The sequence below is a fragment of the Pollicipes pollicipes genome, unplaced genomic scaffold (assembly GCF_011947565.3).
Source record: "Pollicipes pollicipes isolate AB1234 unplaced genomic scaffold, Ppol_2.1 Scaffold_6052;HRSCAF=7182_pilon_pilon_pilon, whole genome shotgun sequence".
In the NCBI taxonomy this organism is placed as follows: Eukaryota; Metazoa; Arthropoda; class Thecostraca; order Pollicipedomorpha; family Pollicipedidae; genus Pollicipes; species Pollicipes pollicipes.
Window position 1 is genome coordinate 4,568,815 of NW_023596805.1, and position 21,461 is coordinate 4,590,275.

The 21,461-nt window shown below is 57.7% G+C and overlaps 1 protein-coding gene across 1 annotated transcript; it reads right to left on the reverse strand.

Moving 5' to 3' along the window:
• Positions 1-613: 613 nt before the first annotated feature.
• On the reverse strand, positions 614-21,169 carry LOC119104717 (uncharacterized). Its single transcript, XM_037228433.1, has 5 exons — positions 21,059-21,169; positions 7,062-7,237; positions 2,780-3,004; positions 1,028-1,577; positions 614-634 (listed from the first exon to the last, which is right to left on the reverse strand). Exons 2-5 carry the CDS (start codon positions 7,232-7,234, stop codon positions 614-616), a joined length of 969 nt encoding a protein of 322 aa, XP_037084328.1. The 5' UTR covers positions 7,235-7,237; positions 21,059-21,169.
• Positions 21,170-21,461: the final 292 nt, after the last annotated feature.

Genomic DNA, 21,461 nt, shown 5'->3' on the forward strand with positions numbered 1-21,461 from the left:
TGGACCTCCGATGCGCCTCCTCCGGTCAGCGTCTGTTCGGTTCTTGTGGTCGTGCCCGCCCCCCCCCCTCTCTCTCTCTTCCCTGGCGCCTGCCCTGTGCCGCCTCGCCTGTGACCTATGCCCGGTCACCGCGTCGGATCAGTTCATGAACCGCCGGTCACCTCGCCGAGCACATGGGATCCCCGCGTGGACCACGTCGGTTCACCTGCTGAACCAGGCCGGCTCGCCTCGGCAACCGCGTCGGTTCACCTCGTGAACCACGGCGGGGTTCGCCTGGCGAGCCCCGTCCGACCGCCAGCGTTACGCGTCACGTCACTGTCTCGGGGCGGGTCACGTTGTCACCCGTCACGCGCACGACCACACGTGCTGCGTCACCCCGCCGCGTCACTGCGTTCTGGCACATCGGCTCGGTGTGAGTCCGACGGTGGCGTGCGGCAGCAGAGTTTGCCCCAGCCGCTGGCCCAGCCGGCGGTCCCATCCTAGGTCATGACTTATTGACCTAGACAAGCGACACGGATCAAGTTCTGGATCTGGCTCAGGGCCTTGGTCGGGACCTTGTGACCCAGACGTGCGGTACGGACCTAGTTCTGGACCTAGCTCATGACGTAGTGGCCTAGACGGGCGGCGGGCGCACCTGCAGCGGCGGGGGCCGGCGGCTGCGACTGTGGCTGAAGTCGTACACATAGCAGCGGCCCGTTTCTCGCCAGCCCGCGGCGTCGGCCGGCGGCGGCGGCGGCCGCGGCCGCAGCGTCGCCGCGCGCACCTCGGCCAGCGCCGGCGCCCCTCCTCCTCCGCCTCCTCCGGCTCCCGTGAGGAGCATCGGCGCGCTCCTCTGCGTCGGCAGCGTGTGACAACGCGACGCGCCGCACTTGGGAAAGGCTGCCACCACGCGCGGCGCCGGCGACGCCACGGCGACGTAGGCCGGCTGCCGGCGCGCGGCGGCCACGTGCTGGCCCAGGCTGGGCCGCGCCGCCGCGCCACGCGGCCCGTGATAGGTCATGGTCATGCCCTGGCGCCGGATCCTCGCCAAAGCTTCAGGGGTGATGGTGCGCACGCCGCCGTCGACGCCGACGCCACCATCAACGCCGCTGCTAGCGTCGGAGGAGAAGAGCGAGTCGCCGTCAGCCGCGTCGCCGCCGTCGTCCCCGCCGTCGTCGGCGTCGGACGAGCCGGAGGCCGTGTCGCCGGCGCCGTCGGAGGCGGCGCGCCGCACGCGGAATAGCTCGTGCAGCTCCTGCTGGAAGAGCCGGTGGCAGACGTCCGGGTTGCCGGCGCTGGCGCCGGCGCCGGCGTCCGAGCGCAAGATCTTGCTGCTCGGGTTGGCGCGGATGCCGGAGAGCCGGGCCGTGTCGCGCCACAGAACGTAGCTGTCGGGTTCGGCGCGCGCCAGCTGCTCGAAGCGGTCGGCCACGCGGCGCACTGTCAGCGGCGCCGGCAGCTCGCCGCTGTCGACGGCGCCCGTCCCGCCCGCTTCGTCGTCGTCGTCGTCGACGTCGTCGGCGTCGGGGTCGGGTGACGGCGGACTGGTGTCGACGATGACGATGTTGTCGTTGACGAGCAAGTCGGCCAGGCGGTACCTGCCGAGGTGACGGCAGGTGGTCAGCGCGATGGCGGCCTGGGCTCGGTCTGGAAGGTTGCAGAAGCAACAAGAGCAGAGGCTTGACGAACAGGAAAAATAAGAAAAAGGAAACAAAACGAGTCGTCTGCATTCGTCGGAAAACAAGTTAAGCGAGATCTGCGGTTTTACTGAGCGACAGTTCCATGTAAATGGTCCACATCCTTTCAAGGCATTTATTGTCTGAAATGATAGTTTTCGTGACGTTTCATATGCATATGTAGCCTTATTATTACACAGATTGGGTTATTTGGTTGCATAGTTCTTGGACGTCCAGACGTTAGAACCTGCGAGCGCAAAGGACAATTTGGCGAGCGGGTGTCTACAGTGTGCAGTACAGTGTCTACAGTAGTAATATCCACCCAACTGGCCTTGTGTGCCTCGTCTTTCATCCCCTTGTTGTGACGGCGGGCCTAACAAACCACGTCTAGTCAATGCTTATCCCAACACGCAAAGCATCATGGCAAGCGGGAAGCCGGATGACGTCATTTGCACGCGCTCGGGGAAAAAAATCGACTGCCGGGGACCTGCGCCGCCGCAACGGCGGGCACCGGCTCGGCTGGCTGCTGCTGTGGCGGTCTGTGGGCAAAACTACGCTGATTTCTCCGTTCCTGGCTGTGCTCGCCGCGTGGGCTAATTAGGTCGGCGCGTAATCTGGTTTAATCCAGTTCAGTCCGCCGTTGCACGTTAATTTCCGGTCGTGTCAGCTGTCCGGAATCGATGCAGTACGTCACGAACATCCCCAGGTCGGAAGTGTAGCGAGGTCAGGCGGTGTGTCTCGGGGGTCATATCTTCGCATATGTCTCAGACTTGGTCGTGCAATGTGGTTTATGTCTCCACCCAACGCCGCGGATAATCCGCACGTGCGCCACCCTATCCCGGTACCAGGAAAATGCTATTCAGGCCAGCAGCGCACCACTTACATTTGTTCGTCTATTTTTCGGCACAGCCAACGCCTATGCAAAGTTCCGACTTCTTTTCGACGCATGCAACGCTTACTGTCGGAGCACCGCCACCACCTATGATCACCGGGATCAGTAAAAAGTTCCCGTCTCTTGAATTGAACCTGGGACCTAAGTGCACCGAGACTAGTGAAAAGTTCCCGCCGCGGGAGACGAACTCGACACCTTTCGCACCGAGGTCCTCTCCCAACGCATCGCGTACCTGCTGAGGAAGTCGACGCCGCGCTGCCGGTGACGGAGCTCGCCGACGGTCATCGGCCGCCGTCTCGGCGAGTGGGCGTCCACCCAGCGACGCGTGGCGTCGCCGTCGGCGTCGGCGGCCGGCGGCGCGCCGTACAGCTGCGTCAGGCCCAGTATCTGTCGCCGGCTGATGGTGGCCGCGCCCCGGCTGAAGTCGTCGTCGTCCCAGCAGCTGGGGTACGCGTCTCTGCGGAGCGGGACAGATCAGGGGCGTACTCCTCTCGTCGTGGCGTGTGTGTAGGGGGGTCAGTTGGACCCCAGCCCTCCAACACTGAGAGGGAAGTGGCTCAAGTTTGATAAGTTTTAGTGGCGGGGGTCAGGGGGCTTCCAGACCTCCAGCGTTGATAGGGAAGTGCCTCAAGTTCGATGAGACACCCGTTTTTAGCGCTGTCTGGGTGTGGATGCAGCCACTTTCACTGGTCAGCCTCCTTCCGACTTATTTTGCGAAACAGTGCGTCGGACGGAGAGGTCTGGCTGTGAATGCGGGGGTTGAGCGTGGGATGCATGGCCCCGGGCGCGCTGAATGTCGCGGTGATGGAGGCCGCTGGTGGGTGGAGCGATGCGTCCCGGGAGAGCGGCCGGGGTCAGGGGTCATGGGCCACGTGCCCTCTCAGAAGCTGAAAAGCCCGAGATGGGTTGAGCACGGGGCACGCGGTTCAGTGAAGCCAGCCGTAATCTCTAGCCATTGTGTGCGAGCCAATCACGGCCAAAGCGACGATCACTGGCGAGCCAATCACGGCCAGGGCGACGATCATTGGCGAGACGTGACCGTGACCTTGTGACCTTGCGGAGTCGGATAGTAGAGCCGCTGTGAGAAGGCGGCGCGGCCGGTCAGCACTGAAGTTTACGTCCCCGGGGTCATGTCAATGTCATGACACGTCAAGGTCACGCCAGCAGGGACGGACCGTGTGTGGGGTCGTGCCATTCCGGAGACATTCCTGAGAGGTCAGGCACGCCGCCTCAGCAGCACGTCCCACGACCGATGCTCCTCAGTCTTACTCAGTCCGCCCTCGGGTACATGTCACTGGAGGCGAACGGTGGATCACGACATGGGTCGCGACGTGGGTCACGCGCTCCCCGAGGGTACCGGCAGGCCAGCGTCTCTGGCGAGCGTAAGTTTGCACGGATGACACGACGTGTCAGGGGAGAGGGGGGGGGAAGGTCAGGCCGGGCCAGGCCACATTAGAGACAGAGTGAGACGGCCGACACATCCCGGGGGACGCAACCAGCTCTGGCCAGATCATCAGCTCGCTTTGGCGTGCGGAGAAAACTCGAAGGGCACGACGGAGTGATTTATGTGACGCAGAGAGCAGGTCGGGTCAGGTGGGAGCGTACTGCGTGCCCGGAGTGCAGGCTAGCACGTCCCTCGGACCACAGCCTGGAGCTGTGCTCGTCTGAGCGGCGCCAGAGACAGATTCAGTACCCTGTTGCATCTGTCCGCACATTGCGGGCGACGTTTTCTCCCCGCTGCGTCGGCCCTGTCACTGTCTGGCCTGTCCTGTCTGTCCTGTCTGTCCTGCCCTGTCTGCTTCGCTTGTCGCTACCCCGCATTTACCATCCCCTCGCCCTCCTCTCCGAGACACATCGGTGTGCAGTTTCACGTAGCGAAACTACGACTTCGCTTTTGTTAACCGCACCATGTAACCATATGGCCCGATTGGACCGAAGGTTAGTTGGATTTTAAAATTATTTTAATGGGTAGGGTGAGGCAATACAACTCAGTAATTTCCGGTCCGTATGTGCGCGGTGAAACTTGAACACGATGTAATCCTGAGGTAGTTACGCGCTGTGCAGCTGGTTGCAATAGTTTCGCGTCATGCGTCAGCTGCTCCCCGTTTGTGCGAAGGACCAAAATGCGTGCCGGTTTTCGAGTCTCACCACAAGCAGCGAGTGAAACGGGGTTGCGGGAACACTAAGAATGAATACATGTATGTATCTACACAGACCACCGGCTGATATGTAGACAAACCAGACGCCACTTAAAGGATTCGACAGGCTCACAGCGTGACTAGTGAAACGTTTCAGCTGTTTACCTCGCTGTTTTCGAGATCTGATTGAGCGTGAAATCGTTTTGGCATGTGACACGTCATGTTTTGTGGCCATGTGATAGCATCTTTGGATGTCGAATTCAGAACGTGGATTGGTACAACATGGATGGCGAACAGATCGCCAGAATCTGGCTGCTTTCTACCGGCCACTCCTTTGTATATACGTCACGTGAAAAGCTCCCGCAGTATCTTCTCTTTCGTGTCTGGCGTCGTACTCGCCAACACACTGCCACGCGCCTTACACAAAAGAGGCCATACTTCGTTCTTTGAGCAGACCCCTACGGGATCGCTCAGAGCGCATGTGTGGGAGGTTTACTGCTAACGACCGCCCCGACATGTCTGCTCCTGCTCTCTCTCTCTCTCTCCCTCCCCTCTTGCTCTCCGCTCTCTACCTCCCTCCCTTGATCTCTCCCGCCCTCTCCCAGACCGCCCACCCCGTCCAGGAAACGATACCCGAGCCTGCGCCCGCCATGTGCACCGTCAGGCGTCCAGTCCAGAGGAAAACAATGCGGGCTGGGGGAGCTGGGGGGGGGGGGGGGGGGGCGGATCGGGCTGCGGGTGAGGGGTGAGGTTTACGCGTGTGGCCGCGAGTCATGGCGAGCTATTATGATCGAATTGTTGGTGACCGGGCCGAACGTTGTTTTTGATGGTTTGGATTTTCCAGATGTGAAAAAATCACACGGTTTGGCAAAAATAATAAGGTTATAAAGCAATGTTAGCTGCTGGTCCGTGGCGTTTATACAGCCAGATCCTGTGACACTTCGCCGGCTACGACGTTGTGGCAGCAGCGCCTAGAACCAGAAACATAATGCTTTATGAGTCATGTGAAGCGGTGTGTTGTGCTGCAGTTGGGATGACGGCAGCCACCATGTTGATTTTTTAGGGATGGGAATGATGGGGATTAGGGATGCAACACTTCAATGCGAACAACTACGGCTGTACTTAGGGATGGGAACTGGCACTTTAATGCGAGCAACTGCGGCTGTTATTAGCTTCAGCACTTCAGTGATAGGCAATGGCCACGTGCCACACAATGCAAGGCTACCTCCATCATTTCACATTTAAAACATTTTAAAATATGGTGTCAAATATTTCATGGAGACTTTTAGTGGTGGGTGAAATGCTCTTCGGGGTTCTTTTTCGCAGCCTGGGAGTGAACTTCACCTTAAAACCCCCGGCCGAACTGCGCAGCCCGACGACCATCAGTTCGTGAACTTCACCTTAAAACCCCCGGCCGAACTGCGCAGCCCGACGACCATCAGTTCGTGAACTTCACCTTAAAACCCCCGGCCGAACTGCGCAGCCCGACGACCATCAGTTCGTGAACTTCACCTTAAAACCCCCGGCCGAACTGCGCAGCCCGAAAACACATGCGCAGCGGCGCGCGACAAGACCGGCCCTGCTGCTCCCGACTTTCCCCTTCAGCGCGCTGTGGTTGCACATCACACCGGCAGGTGTCAGATGGGGGGGGGGGGGGGGGCGGGGCTCCCGCCGATGATTAAACACACCCTTCCCGTCCGATGAGTGACGTAAGAGAAAGGCGTGGGGCGGCTTTGGCGGCGGCGGGCTCTGATCGGAGATGGTCGCCGGCGGCGGCGCGGCCAAGCGAGCGATTGGTCAGCGTTTGGCGTCGTCACGCTTTCGCGGGTCGCGGAGAGATGGCGCTGCGGTGGCGCTGGGACGGGAGAGACCAGGACGGCGCGTGTCGTGGCCTGGACAGGGTGTGGGAGGAGGCGAGTGTGGGCGGAATGTTCTTGTCACCAGGCTGTTTGTGCAACGCCCTGCGCGTGCGGTGAGGGCACGGACAAATATGCGATACAAGTGTGGTGAGTAGGCAGGATGCTCCACGACACGGCATACGTAGTCCTTGAGAGGGGAGGCGAGGAGGCTGGTTGGGAGTCCTCAAAGTTAATTGCACAATATACGAATGTGTCAACCACGGCTTGCGTTTTGCAGTACATGTGTTGGACAAAATGAATCTAGAAGACAGTGCCTGCCTGGAAGAAAGGTCCTCGCTGTGAGGATCCCTTGTAAGGGGTCGAGCGAGTGGTATCGATGTAGATCGATATTATCGATGACCGATGACATCTCAGCTTTTACCGTTCGGAATAGAACAACTAAGAAAACAGCTGTTGGCGGGTCTCGAACACGCGACCTCGTGGTCACAAGTCACAACCACGTCCTAGGCGTACTTACTCGTCCTCGTTGAGCGTCATGAGGCTTGGCGCGCGGAGCGGAAGCCGCTCCGGTGACCTTGACCTTGACCCGGCTCTGACCGCCGGTGATCCCTGCTGACCCGGCCGGAGGTAGTCCTCCTCGAATATCACCTCCAAACTGATACCGCGGCGGAGTCGGGAGCGAAACTGCATAGTCTGGAATGAGGAAACCACGCGTTAGTGGTGTTGACGCTGGCGTTTTAAGACGGGCGAAAAGGACAGTTGACGACGGCGCGAACTCTCATGCGGCAAAATTTCAGAATAAAAATTTTGAATTCCCGGCAAAATTTCCGGATAAAGATAATGCATCTGGGCGCTGACATGACTATAGCAGCCACCAGCGCGTCTAGAAATGCTGTATCAGGGTATACGGCTCTCACCCTGCAAAAGCCGGTTTCTTATCCGCTGGCAAAAGCTTGTGGAAGGTCACTGCCGTTCGTGTCCATGGAGCGTGGACTATTGCTCTCTATTCATGTGCAAGAAATCTATAAGAAGTTCATGACTCTGAACGATAAGAGGGCGGGATAAGATCAAAACGCTTTCTTTTTAGGTCATCAGGTAGCTTATCAGATAGTCAACAATAGATCGCGAGCTGCTCTTTTGCGGAAATCAGTGAACGCATCGTCTCCTTTACACGTGCGATATTTCCGTTAGTCTTCCTAGCTCTCACTGCGACTTTTCTACCGGGGCTTTCGTCGGTTTCCGGTGTCGGCCGCGCCGCCCTGTGCGTGTGATGGGGCACTGGTCCAAGGTTGACCTCGGTCACGCCCGGCGGCCACAGTTCCGCGTCGCGGCCCTGTTCCGCGCCGTGCGGTCAGTCTGTTCGGATCGGGGTCCGTCTGCGGCTGCGCGGTCTGGTGACGGCTGTCAGTCATTTGTGGCGGGGGAGGGGGAGGGGGAGGGCATCGGGAGCGCCAGCTGACTCACCCGGAACGTTCCGTGGTCGTGGTGGGGGACGGGACGGGACGGGACGGGCCGGAGCGTTTTGGACGTGTGACTCTGCTTTGGCGGGGAAATAACGTTGTAGTTTATCCCTTCAGAACCGTCCGGCTGGTCGTGTGCCTCCCCCTCCCCCTAAGTACACCAATCTCCAAGCCGCGTCTTTGAACATCATGGAGTGCGACGGAGCGTGCATTGGAAGAGAGGTCATTACGCACCCACCATTGTTCATGGCCATCACCGAGCCCACGTCTCCGGCCCAGCCTCCGTCACCGGAGCACCGTCACTGATGCCTGACGGTGTCACGGTGGCGGCGTCAATGTGACGGTGGGAGCACCGTCATAGACGCCTTGGGGTTTCGTGTCTGTTAGAGGGGAGGGGATGATTTCACTCGCTCGTGCGGGCCGCGTGAGTTCCCATGGTCGCTGTGACAGCGACTGTCAAGATACCTGGTGCTGCGGTTGAAAGCGTCTCGTACTTGGGATACTATTGGTACTCTGTGATACATGTGAGTGATTTATTAGTGCATGTAAAAGGTGTAAAAGCTGAGATCGACAGCTGCGGGGCCGTTCTCCCGCGGTCAGCGCGAAAACCCGCGAAATTCGAGGCCATCTGCAGCGGTAATGATGGTCGAGGTTTCACGTGTCAATCAGAGTGACTGGCGCAGTTTCCAAACCGATTCGACTGAATGGAAACCTATCGCCTCTGATCGTCCCCCGCGCACCACGTTCGCGAGTTAGGCGAAAACCCGCCAAACCGTGGCGTCACAACGTGCCCGCCGGCCCCGGCCCCGGTGCCAGGCCCGGCGGCGTGCCTCGTGACCCCTGGGCCGCGGCGGCGCGTGACGCGCCGGCCCCGCGCGTGGCCCGACGCGTGACGCGCGTCACGCGGTGTGACGGCCGGCGTGGCGGCCGGAGAAAACACGGGCGCTGTGAGGCCGTGGCCCCGGCGTCACGCGCGGAATTGGACTGACGTCACGGAAATGGAGAGTGACGTCACCGGCGCGCGGCGCGATTTGGCGCGAGATTTGATTGGCGGCAGGCACGCGCGCGGAGCTATGCTTTGTCGGCGGGCAAATTGACGGCTGCCCCATTGGGCCGCATCTCTGTGCGCGTTTCTAAATTCGGTTGCGCTGCGGTGCGCCCGACGAAGCATTGGTGGTGGGCTAGACCTTGGGGGCGGCAATGGGGAAGGGGGTGGCTGACCGAGATATCTCCTCCACTTTGGCAACACACAGCACAGCTGCAATTCGGTGGCATTGCATAAAAAGAAACCAGGTAAAATCCAGTTGCGGCTGCCTATGTGGGGATCCTGCCAACGTGCGTCATAATTCGACAAGGATTCAGCGTCCCCGACTTGACGTGCGTGGTAACCGAGCCCCACGACTCAGCGGCGCTTCTGAAGCAGTGCTTGTGTACGACTGTTGGGCGTTTGCTTATTGACGGACTCCGGACTGCTAGAAACCACGGCGCCGCAATGCTCAAACGCTGACGTCACTGGTACGTCACGGACGTCACTGATGCGCGTGAATATCCAGAAAATCGGCTGCACGGTGGACTGCAGTTCCTGTCCGCCGCTCAACACCACGTGATGCACTCGCCTGATAACACCACGACGTTGCTGAGTGGATCGAGAGAAGAACGTGTTTAAAATGTGTGGGCAAAGTGTGTTGAGAGCTCGGAGTGGCCCTAATAGAGGGACCCCAGCCGAGTGGCCCTAGCAGACTGACCCCTGGCAGAGTGACCCTAGCTGCCGAGAAACTCCGCGCCACCAATCGTTGATAAATGCTGGCCAACCTGTAACGCATCAGCGAGCGCTCCTGACCTGTGACGCATCCTGTATTGGCCCGTAATTGTCCTGACCTGACCATTGACCTGTAGCGCATCAGCAAGCGCCTCCTCTCTCTCCGTCACGCTCTGCTGCGCTCCCAGTCATTGCGTGTCGTCGTTTTGAACCGTGCTGCAATGTTTGCCATATGCCGGCATCTGTCCGTGTCCCGTTGCCCCTGCGCCGTTACCACCTGCCCGGTGCGAACCGTTAGCGAGTGACCGTGGAGGGCAGGTGCTGCACCCCGAATCAGATCGATATGTGGAGAACGTTTGATCGATCGATATGTGAGAACGTTTGATCGATCGAAATGTGAGAACGTTTGATCGATCGATATGTGAGGACGAGAACGAGAACGATTTGTTGTAGGGTGTGGCGGGGCGTCGCGCCGCAGCCAGTGCCACTTTTGACACTGTGGCACACGACAGCGACACGTGGCAATGACACGTGGCAGCGACACGTGACGTGCTCAAACTTCAGGCGGCATGTACGCATATTCAGCGTGGGCATGTGTTCATGCTCTTGCTACGCCCGAGGACGCAAATCGCCATCGTCGTCATGTGTCCGCGGACCGTTGTGAACGTTCTTGCCGCTGTTGTCTCTTGCGCCTGCCCTGGACACCTCTCACGGTGACCGGACACCTCCCACTGGATGCCTGGATGCCTGGATGCCTGGATGCCTGGATGCCTCCCTCCCTTCACGCCGCCACAAGCGCGGGGTTATCGTCACGTGCCGTCACCTCCTCGCTCGCCGCCCTGCCTTATCACGAGATGTCCGGGTAACGTGACGGGCGCCCGCTAGAAGGGGAGGGGCTCTCCCGGTGACCTTGGCGTGCTCGAGGTCGAGGTCACCGTCGCGTGCTCTATGTGGGCTCCGTGATGCGCGTTTTTGTCAGCGGGAAACGGGGGCAGGTGGGTTAATGTGTTCTAACTCGATCGTTGTTGCTGACTTGAATGCGCGACCAAAGCTGCCTGGATGGAGTTTAGCATCTGGCCGGGGTTTTAGTTGAAGTTTGTTGGAGTTGGTCGTTGAGTTAAGGAGTTGTTTTGTTCAAAAGGAAGTGCTCCAGAAGTAATAAGCCACAGGGCGAAATTATGCGGGGAAACAAGCTGAAATCAGCTTGTGGTATCGTCGAGCGTAGACGTTTGCCGTCAAAGACGTCCTTCAAGCGTAGGCAAGTTCGTAGGTGTCTAGAAAAACGGAGTGAAGCCAGCATAACCTCGAGGGCTTCTATAAGCTGCAGCTGGTAGTCCAGCATTTGACAGCAGCATATAACAGCGGTCTTAACAGCTGGTACCCCAGCATATAACAGCAGCATATAACAGCGGTCTTAACAGCTGGTACCCCAGCATATAGCAGCAGCATATAACAGCGGCCTTAACAGCTGGTAGTCCAACATATAACAGCAGCATATAACAGCAGCATAGAACAGAGGTCTTAACAGCTGGCAGTCCGGCATTTAACAGCAGCATATAACAGCGGCCTTAACAGCTGGTACTCCAGCATATAACAGCAGCATATAACAGCAGTCTTAAGTTTCCGGCCGCGCGTCCTTCTCCCGTCAAGCGTTGGACGTGCGGCTTCCTACCCTCGCCCGCAGCGCATTGATCCTCCCACCAACCCCCGGCCTGACCTCGCTGTTGCCCGGCCCACGTCAGGTGCCCATCCCCTCCTCCCCGCCTCTCTCCGCCGCTCCCGCTGATCCGGCACTCTCCCACCCGTCCGTCACTGGTCTGCGGCAGAGCGGCCGGTGTATCACAGCTTTTGTCGGGGATGGCGTGGATAGAGGAGATAATCCGCGCCAGCGGAGCGGCCCCAAAAGCAGCCTTTTTTGCCGGAAAGTTTGTATTTTTGACCTGGGTAAAATAGTCTGAATTTTTCTCTAGCGTGGGGTAAGGGTGTTGGACTACAAACTGTAAAGTCATGTTTGAGCGTTCGAGACACAGCTTTAGCCATGTGTTGCCCCCCCCCCCCCCCATCCCCGACATTCGGCGTCATAGACCGCGGCTAATCACTTATCACCACGGCAGTTAGGCGCGTTGTTCAGGAGTGGGAAGTTCCATCATAACATTCTATCAAACAAGGTGCAACATGAACCCAGATGTCAGCCTCTAGCCAGCACGGCGTCTGACAGAGGCACCGTTTGTAAGCCGCTACCTAGCGCAGTGGCTGACAGAGACACCACTTGTAAGCCGCTAGCCAGCGCGCGTCTGACAGACACCGCTTGTTAGCCGCTAGCCAGCGCGGCGTCTGACAGAGACACCGCTTGTAAACCGCTAGCCAGCGCGGCGTCTGACAGACACCGCTTGTTAGCCTCTAGCCAGCGCGGCGTCCGACAGACACCGCTTGTTAGCCTCTAGCCAGCTCGGCGTCTGACAGAGACACCGCTTGTTAGCCTCTAGCCAGCGCGGCGTCTGACAGAGACACCGCTTGTTAGCCTCTAGCCAGCGCGGCGTCTGACAGACACCGCTTGTTAGCCACTAGCCAGCGCGGCGTCTGACAGAGACACCGCTTGTAAGCCGCCGGCGAGCGCAGTCTGGGGCGCCAGCCGGTACAAACAGCTTTATGAAATTCGTCGGAGGCACGCCAGATGTTCGGAAAACCCAATGCACACTAGTAAAATCGCCAAAACCCAAAAGTTTCGGCGACTGCAATGGTGCGCATCGTCGAGGTGGTGAGTGATTTAACCATTGCATCGGGAGGAGGAGGGCCCAGTCAGTGGGTCCGGGCGTCTTCCAGAGCGCTGCAAAGCCCCAACTGCCGCCGCAAAACATTCGCCCAGTGTCGCGTCCATCAGCCCAGCTCATCGCTGTCGCCTCCTCGTCGGCGCCGTTGCCGGGCAGGCGGGCTGTGGAGCGCGCTGAAAAATGTATCCATCTTCATCTCGACGAGTTGGTCAGGTTCATGGCCGGGTGGGGGAGCGGGGGGGGGGGGGGGCGCTTCGGCCGCCTGGCGCCTCCGCCGGAAGCGTGACACTTCCGGTCGTGGAGGCGGTCTGACGGCGCGCCGTCTGCTCACAGACGGGAGGGGAGGAGGAAGGGAACCGCCCCGTTGTGGGTGTCGCGAGCTATGCCCGTGGGTCGAGCGGCGGAGCGACGGACCCCTGTCAGGGCTGCTTAGTCTCGTAATAGTTTGAGGGGAGGTTTCAGCTCTCCCTCGACTTAGTTGCGATGTAGACACAGACGAGCTGTGATTCCGCTAGTTTGAGAGGAAAATGGGCCAAAACTGCAAAACCAGTTCGTTGGCATTTTTGGAGATTTCGCCATTTTCTATCACCCAGAGTCCGCATTTTACAAAACCATGCCCCTAGCGTCCACTTGTTGTAAGCTGCCAGGCCGGAGCTGAACAACAGCGATAGGCTGGCTGATCCGCTGACCCGATCAGCCGATCCGATCAACTGACCCAATCAGCTGACCCGATCAGCACGATCGGCTGACTGGGTGGCGAGAGTGCCGACTTCTATGAGGGCCCGACATGGCACAAACAGCTGGGCGTGGTCTTTTAAACGGCCCGTGTTTGTCTGACCCACATGGTGTGGATGGGATTCTGTTCACTGTTACTGTTGTTACTGCTGTGTGACTGTTTTTTGTGACTGTGACTGTCACTGTGACATTGTTCGGAATGGTGCACATTGCGACTTGTCAGAGCTCATGCAGCGCAGCTGCCGGCTGTGTCTCGAGCTGACCTGAAACTCCAATCACCAGTTGCGTCCTGTCGTTTGTAGGTCGTCGACAGTCAACATGACGTGATGGCCCCGAACAGACAGTGTGATGTCATCAATGCGCTGTTGCGCCGTCAACGCGGCGTCTCAATCGCCATCGCGCGTCAGAACCATCATCACGCATCTCTGAGCCGTCAACATTTCTCTGGGGCGGCAACATAATGCCTGTGAGCCGGCAACATGATGCCTCTGAGCCGGCAACATGATGCCTCTGAGCAGTCAGCATTTCTCTGGGGCGGCAGCATAATGCCTCTGAGCCGGCAACACAATGCCTCTGAGCCGGCAACACAATGCCTCTGAGCCGTCAACATGATGCCTCTGAGCCGGCAACATGATGCCTCGGAGCTGTGAACATAATGCGTCTCAACTTTCAACATAACGTCTCTGAGCCGTCAACATAATGCCTTAGAGCCGCCACCACGCCAAACCTCGCCGCGTGCTGTGCCGGTGTACGTCTACCTAACTGGCCACAAGTCTCGGCGCACGTCCACCTTCGATGGCCTGAACCGTGTGGCGGTGCTCCATGGGATGGCTGAGAGCTGCGCGTATATTGACAGCCAGCGACGAGCGATCGTTTGCGGCTGGAGCCGATCTGTTTACTTTCCTTATCCCAGACGGGAGAGCAAAAGTACATGAGTGATCGCCAATGCGTGGGAAAAACGGGAGCCGCACCGCCTTGCGGAGGACCGCCGCCGGCCGCAAACGGTGGGAGACAGAGTCAACGATGGACATCTGCCTCTCCGTGTGTGGGCTTGGTGTCCCGGGCAACCGGCGCCGGCCGGCTCTGCTTGGAGTCATGTCTAACGGTGACACCGTTTTCCATGCCTCTCCAGATGGATTTTTGATACGTAAGTATGATCTCGACGCCCGGCGCGGCTGAGATTTCTGTGGTGTGGAATCTCCATCCGCTTTATTGGTTGGCTCGGTATGTGTGCCGCCGGGGTGGTATGTGTTGCCCGTCGAGCTGTTGTACGCCACGGACGAAAATTATTATTTGAATTTATAATGTTTAGATACAGAAGATGTATCTCACCTTTATATATATATATATATATATATATATATATATATATATATATATATATATATGCATATGATCTTATTTATTTGCATACATTTTGTGTAATGCTATGTAATGTTGGTAACCAGCGGGCATGAATGTCCTGCAACAGATAGAGCTCTGCATGTTTATGTTAACAATTATAATGATTTCATATTATTTATATTACGCGTTATCACGAGATTAAGCATGCATTTTGACTCGCTGCATCGCTTGACGTTGCCGCCAGAGCACACTGGCTGCATGCGCCCGTTCTTTAGAAGCACAGCGCAACCGCGTCCGTCGCAATGCGCCACTAATGAACCCCCGTGCCACACGTCGCCGGCGCACTGCGTCGACCGCTGTATCATACCGTTTACCGGGCGCTAGACCCAGTCCCCTCCCCTCCCGCCACCGCCGCCGGTGCGTGTTGACGGAAGCCCCGGCTGACCTTCTGACGAGCCGCCGACCCGAAAGGTCGCCGGGTCGCGACCCGGCCGCCGGCGGCGGGCGCCGCACGTGTGTGCAGGGTCCGTGACCGCGTCGGTGAGCGCCGGAGCGAGACGGGGCACTCTCACTGCCGGGCCAGGACTCTCACCCGGGCGGCGGGCGGGGACCCCGTCGGCGGCGCCGAAGCTGGCCATGTTGAGGGCGGTGTCACGGCGCAGTGCCTCAGTCAGTGTCACAAGAGGGCTTTTGCTACCGTAGCTGGAGGCCCGGGAAGGGGAGGAGGCAATGCGTTGAGGTGTTCTGCACTAGTTGGTGTCAGCATTTGCGGCGTTGCAGCGAGGAATTTTATGGACGGTGCTTTGACATGGTGTTCTGAAGTGTGATGCCGTACTAGTATTTAAGGCGAGCGTGTAACCGGGCGTATGACATTTATGGCAGTTGCGTGAGGTGTCTAATCATCATTATGTCAACGACGCCTTTCCTTTTACTCGCTTCTTAAAGCACAGATTAACACACATTGAAATTACTACGTTCATCACGTCACTTCGCGGTGTCGAGCGCAACACCGCCGTTCGCAATCCGGCAACTCTATCGTGACCACAACGCAAATCACCCAACACTTCACGTTGGCTCATTACCACCCTCAACCGAGCCGATCGCGGGCTCGTTTCATTCCGCGCGCGCCAATGCCCCGCGTCGACCCGTGCCTCGGCATTCGGCGCGTGTCGGCGAGCCGGATCCAATCAAGCACGCGCGATCGTTAATGCGCCGGTGGCATCACCGCGCGGGTTGAGCCGGAGGCGCTGGCGGGCCAGCGGTCGGTTCCGGATGTCAACACATTATCGGCGCGGAGGCCGATCCCCCTGCGGGAGGGGGAGGGGGGGGGGGGGGGTCGGCAGGCAGCGGCCAGCGTCGGATCGCCGTAGAGATTGGTGCGGATACCCACCGGTCCCGGGACTGAGCAGTGGTGGGTGTGGTTAGGGTGCCGACTTAAGCGGGACCGTCATGGCAAACGGGAGGGCGGTGTCTGGTAAATGACCTGTATTTGTCTGGCCCGCATGACTGGCACTGACTGATGTGGCACTTGGTCTGGAGTGGCATAACTGGGTTCGAAATGGGCAGACTTGCTGTTTTCGTTCGGAATGGTATTATCTGTCATATGTTCAGCGATCAGAAACCATGCAACGTGTTCATGAAATGGAAATGTGCTTCCTTCGGTATTGTCCATTGATATGGGTCTTGTGTATATATATATATATATATATATATATATATATATATATATATATATACATATATCCAAAACGCCTGAGCCGTCTCCCAGCGGCATTCAGGGATGTTGCTGTATGATTCTGTCCGCAAAGCTTCCATTTTGTACATTAAGCTGCACGCAGACAAATTTCCGGAGAAGAAAAAGTGCGATTTACGATAACACGGGACGAACGATTTGCTACAGACCGCCAACTTGCAGTGTTGCTTGTGACTTTTCGGTCCTTAATGTCGCCAAACCCTAATTCCAGTGGCGCCGGCCAGCGAAACCCCGCTATGCTGGAAATCGAACCAGACCCTCTCGACTCAAAGACAAACGCCCCGACCTCGACCGCATCCACCCGTCACCCGTCACGACCAGGGGTGGGGAGGTGACCACACCCCCTGCCCTATTCCCCGGGGGAGCGGAGGGGGCACAACGCCGCTTTGATGGACGGCGGCCGGCAGAGCGCCAATCGCTTTACGGAGACCGCGGCCATTGTCCCTCGTGATGGATACCGCCGGGGAAATGCCGCAGAAGCCCTGCCCTGGCAGCCCGCGCGGATATCGGTGTTTTATGGCGAGTTTTGCTGTGGCGGCCGAAGGGCAGCCGTCAGACTGGACGGCATTTGCCAGAGTGGGTCGGTCGGGTGTCTGGAGATTAGACTTGCTTGTTGACGCCAAATTATGACCTGAAGCGTGACCTAAGTCGTGAACTGGAGCGTGATCTGAAGCCAAAAGGGGTGACCTGAGGAGCCAAATCGTGACCTGAAGCGTGACCTTAGGCCAAAAAGGGTTGACCTGAAGCTTAGTTCTGACCTGAGGCTATGCTGCATTGCGATCAGTCGACCGCGGGATACACCAATAACACGGCATATCAACCTGCACTGGGGTACCGGAGCCGGAAAACACAACCGGCCGAACAGATGATGAGAAATACCACGGCGCAAAATATTGCGTGCGGGGGCACTCAGTACATATAAGAGAGCACGGGGCCGATGAGCGAAGCAAGATTTGATCCTGCTACATCCGTGTCCCCAGCACATTCCGTTGGACCTTGCACGTCGCCTCCTGGCCGAATTTTTATCGCGTAACTCGCCGCCACTCCGCTGCCATCCTGTGAAGTGTGACGCGTCGCTCACGTAGTCGCCCCGCCCCCTCCCCCCCCCCCCTGCCCCCGTGCTGTTTTCGCATGCGTGTCGTCGCCGACCGCAGTCGTGCCGTCGCGTCTGACCAGCGGGCAGTCGCTCCACCTCGCGGCACGACTGCAGATCAGATGGACTGCACGTCTCCACGCTTTACGTGCTAGACAGACTGCACGTCTCCACGCTTTACGTGCTAGACAGACTGCACGTCTCCACGCTTTACGTAATAGATGGACTGCACATCTCCACGTTAACATTTCAGACGGATTGCACATATCCGTCGTGCTTTCAGTTGGTTCGTTCGACCGTGTCTCCGCCTGTCGGCGTCCGCGCCTTCTTATCCACCCCCGATCGTCGGCTTCCTGTCGCATTCCGTCGGGGGGAGTCGGCCATGTCACGCGTCATTACCCGCCCCCTCCATCCGTCTCCCCGCCCCATCCGCCCCGCCCTGTCTCCGGTTCATCCATGACTGGTTCGCACGCCGATGGCATCTCAGACGCCGTGGCGCGTCCGTAGGCAGAGGCCGTGGATCTCTCTCAGCGCTAGCATAATCCTGAAGTTGAACCGTCAATATCATTTCGCTTTGCTTTTCCATTTGTGTGAGCACGAGGTGGCCGCAAGAGTCAGCGCAGAAAATTAGAGAAGTCAGCTACTCTGTACGCCACCAACCCTACCTCGGCCACTATATTGCTCGTGACGACTCTCCACCGTCAAAACCACCCTGCCTCGGGAGTGCCCCGAGTTTGACAGCTTTGTCAGACCGCGCCGGAAATGTCGCCCGATGGTTGACTGGGGGCCCGTTCGTCCGATCGTTCGTTGTCTAGGGGCCCGTTCATCCGATCGCCCGTCGACGGCCGATCAGCGATTGCAGGCTGCGACGGTCCGACGACGGTCGTCGCGCTTCGGCAGAGGCGTGTCCAGGTGGGGGGGGGGGGGGGCAGGGACGTGCCAAGGGCGCACTCAGGGATGTGGTTGGCTGGACGTCACGTCGCGGATGAACGGAAGCATGGTTTGGTCTCTTAGCAGATTCTGCATTATAAGGTTGCCCTCTCCGTGCCTTTTGCTGTGCACGCCATTGTACCACACCACCGCTAGACTAGAACAGCACAGCGGATCCATTTGCATACAAAAACATATAAAATTGAAATGCAAATGAATAATTATAGTGATATGGCTATAATAATCAATTATGATATGGTAGGATAATTATGAACACATGGGAAAACACTCACAGTTCAGACGTTTCGTTTTCCCGGGATCAACAAATTGCAAATGCAAATAGCAATCCCCTCTTACAAGTTGCTGGCTCCGCCTCTATTCGTCGGCGCCGACGCTGCCGTGCATCGGCACCGACGCCGCGATGCCTCTGACAGCGACGGACGGACGCTCGGCCGGGTCGCGCGAACACGGTCGGTGGCGTTGTTTGTACCCCGCTGCTGACACTGTCAGTCAGGTTAATCCCGTTTGGTGGGACGCGTGGTTAATTTGATCGCTCGCCGTGTTCTCTCAAAGACCTGTCAGGTTGATCGCATCAAAATCTTCTCGAAATTAATGTTGGATGAAGGGTTTTGATGCAAGCTAGGTTTTAAAGAACGGAACCTAATGCGTGCGGAACCATGGCATTTTCCCATGCTGCTGTTTTATTACACTTTTATTAAAGTGCCAAACATCATAGCGCCCGTGTTGCCAATTTTTGGAGGAGGGTCTATAGAGGTGTCACTATGGAGGCGTCTTATTTGAGGTACCACTTACCTCCCATAGGACCAATGCTAAAGCAAAAATTTGACAAGATCATTGCGGCGTAAGGAACGAACTCCTAGGAAAATAGACGGCACGAAACGGGTTGTGGTAATATTTCACAACTTTGCACGCGTTGAACTGAGACAAATGTGTTTGGGCAAGCCGTTTACATCCGGTTTGTCTACTCAACCGCTCCCATAGGATGATCCTCGCCATGCAGCCTATTCTCGAGATCCCTCCCCTCCACACACCGTTGTCCGAGCAGTGAGGTTGATGTTTTGGATGTGGCCTCCTTCCCCCGAGAGGAAGGAGGAGGGCGCTGGTGGTCAGATACAGTCGCCTGCAGTTGCTGCCTGCAGTGAAATCAGGTCGGGGAGAACGAGGTGTAGTGTTCAGGGAAAGGTTTTGTACAGTCGCCTGCAGTTGCTGCCTGCAGTTAAATCAGGTCGGGGAGAACGAGGTGTAGTGTTCAGGGAAAGGTTTTGGAGAGTCCATGTCAGGAAGATCCGACAAGCTACGACGCTTTATGGGTGTAAGCGCGATGAAGCCCGAACGTTAAGTGATTTCACGACACTGCTGCCTGTTACACTTTATTGCGGAGACTAGCAATAAGATTACCCGTTACGCTTCACTGCCGAGACTGTGGCCGCTTTATGGGCACGTGCCTATCGAAACGAACGACCCCTCCGCTTTTCGTGTTTTTTTTTTTTTACTCTGACTGCTGTTCACGTATCCCAGAAGCTTCGGATTGTTCCTGAACTGAATCCTTCGGCACGAAATCCATCGCATTTCGTCAAGGTTGCGTGATTAAAAAGGTCGGAAGTTTACCAGAGCACTCATCGCGTTTGTGGCCCAATATCTGATAAATTTTTGATTAAACGTTCGACGGGGAACAAGCAGCGATGGTTTACCGCGGTTGTGACCGATTACGGCTTTCAATTCGAGCGATCGATAAGTGGCGAGCCGGGCTGCTGGAAATCGGCTGTTACACCAGAAGCGGCGATGCATTCGAGCCCGTCATTGGCAATGCCATGCATAATTCACGGATACTTACTACGTCATCTGGCCGCACACAACATCGGACCACACACTACATCTGGCCACCCACTACATCTGACGAAACGTGAGGTGTCCAAGCTCGTCATTGGCAGTGCCATGCATAACTCACGGTTAGTCAGTACGTCATCTGGTCACACACTACATGTGGCCAGATGATTTCCTACATGCGAGGGAATAACGGGCACATATTGGTATACACAACTCTGTCAGACTTCAAAACGCGCGCACACACACCTATGTTCGTAGCGCTTCGACTTGTTTGACCGCCCTGTTTTTGTAGCGCAGGTTTTTGTTATTGTTTCCGAGCCGCCCATTTGCGGGGAAGACAAGTATCGGGGAGAGGACCCTCCGCCAAGAAACAAAGCTCCACCAGTGGACAGAGTCGGGGGTGAGAAGTCCCCGCCCGTTTCCCAGGGTGGGTGATCTTGAACAACTACGCCGCCGTGGTGGAGCTGCGTGTGTTGGTCGTGCGCGGCGAAGATGCCCTGAATGTGGACGGGTTGCGCCAGCGGGCGTGAGCTTAGAACCCAGCAGCCAGCGCTGAATGTCCCGGGAACAAAGCGGCCGGCGTAAGGGGAGGAGCGCCGTTACGAACAAAAAGCCTGCGGTGGGCAACGCCGGGCGCGTCCTCTCCTTGACAATGCTGCCTAGGGTGGGCCCGTTTACAACATGCACAGATGCATGACATGGTACCTCCCCGTCTGCGTGTTGCATCAATATGGCCGCCTGCAACAGCACTCACAATCAACGCTATCTTGCAACGGGGACGCCAACCAGCATCCAGTTGTGCTCCGTCCCATAGACCGTACCTGTTCTGCGTCTGCCGTCGTCGTCTCCGCTCCTCTACCTCCCTCCTGTCATCTGGCTCCGTGACTCTCTACCCCGCAGCCCGCTCGTGGCCGCGCACCCCTCCGGCCCCACCGCCAGTCAGACACTGTTACAGTTTCACCGCCGGCCGCCGCCACCGTATGCCGGCATCCACTCAGGTGCGCGCTGTCAACCAATCAGGGACGCCGTGAAATGGCCGCAGGCGACTCGGTCGGTCGGGTGCCGGCGTTGGTGTGGCGGCGTCTTGTAGGCGTGTAAAGTTGTGGCGCCGGATTTCGGCTTTGTAGCGGCCCGCGGCGTGATGCGGGTTGTTGTAGATGTTGATGGGTTTGCCGTTGTGGGATCTTCATGGGGTTCACCGTGCGGTTTGTTTAGGTTTAGGCT

Excerpts from the sequence above, each read along its gene's own strand:
- LOC119104717 (XM_037228433.1), bottom strand. The coding sequence starts at position 7,234 with ATGCAGTTTCGCTCCCGACTCCGCCGCGGTATCAGTTTGGAGGTGATA. Across the intron at positions 3,005-7,061 it reads ATGACGCTCAACGAGGACGA|AGACGCGTACCCCAGCTGCT; the intron begins GTAAGTACGCCT and ends CCCGCTCCGCAG. Across the intron at positions 635-1,027 it reads CCATCACCCCTGAAGCTTTG|GTGCGCCCGCCGCCCGTCTA; the intron begins GCGAGGATCCGG and ends CCGCCGCTGCAG.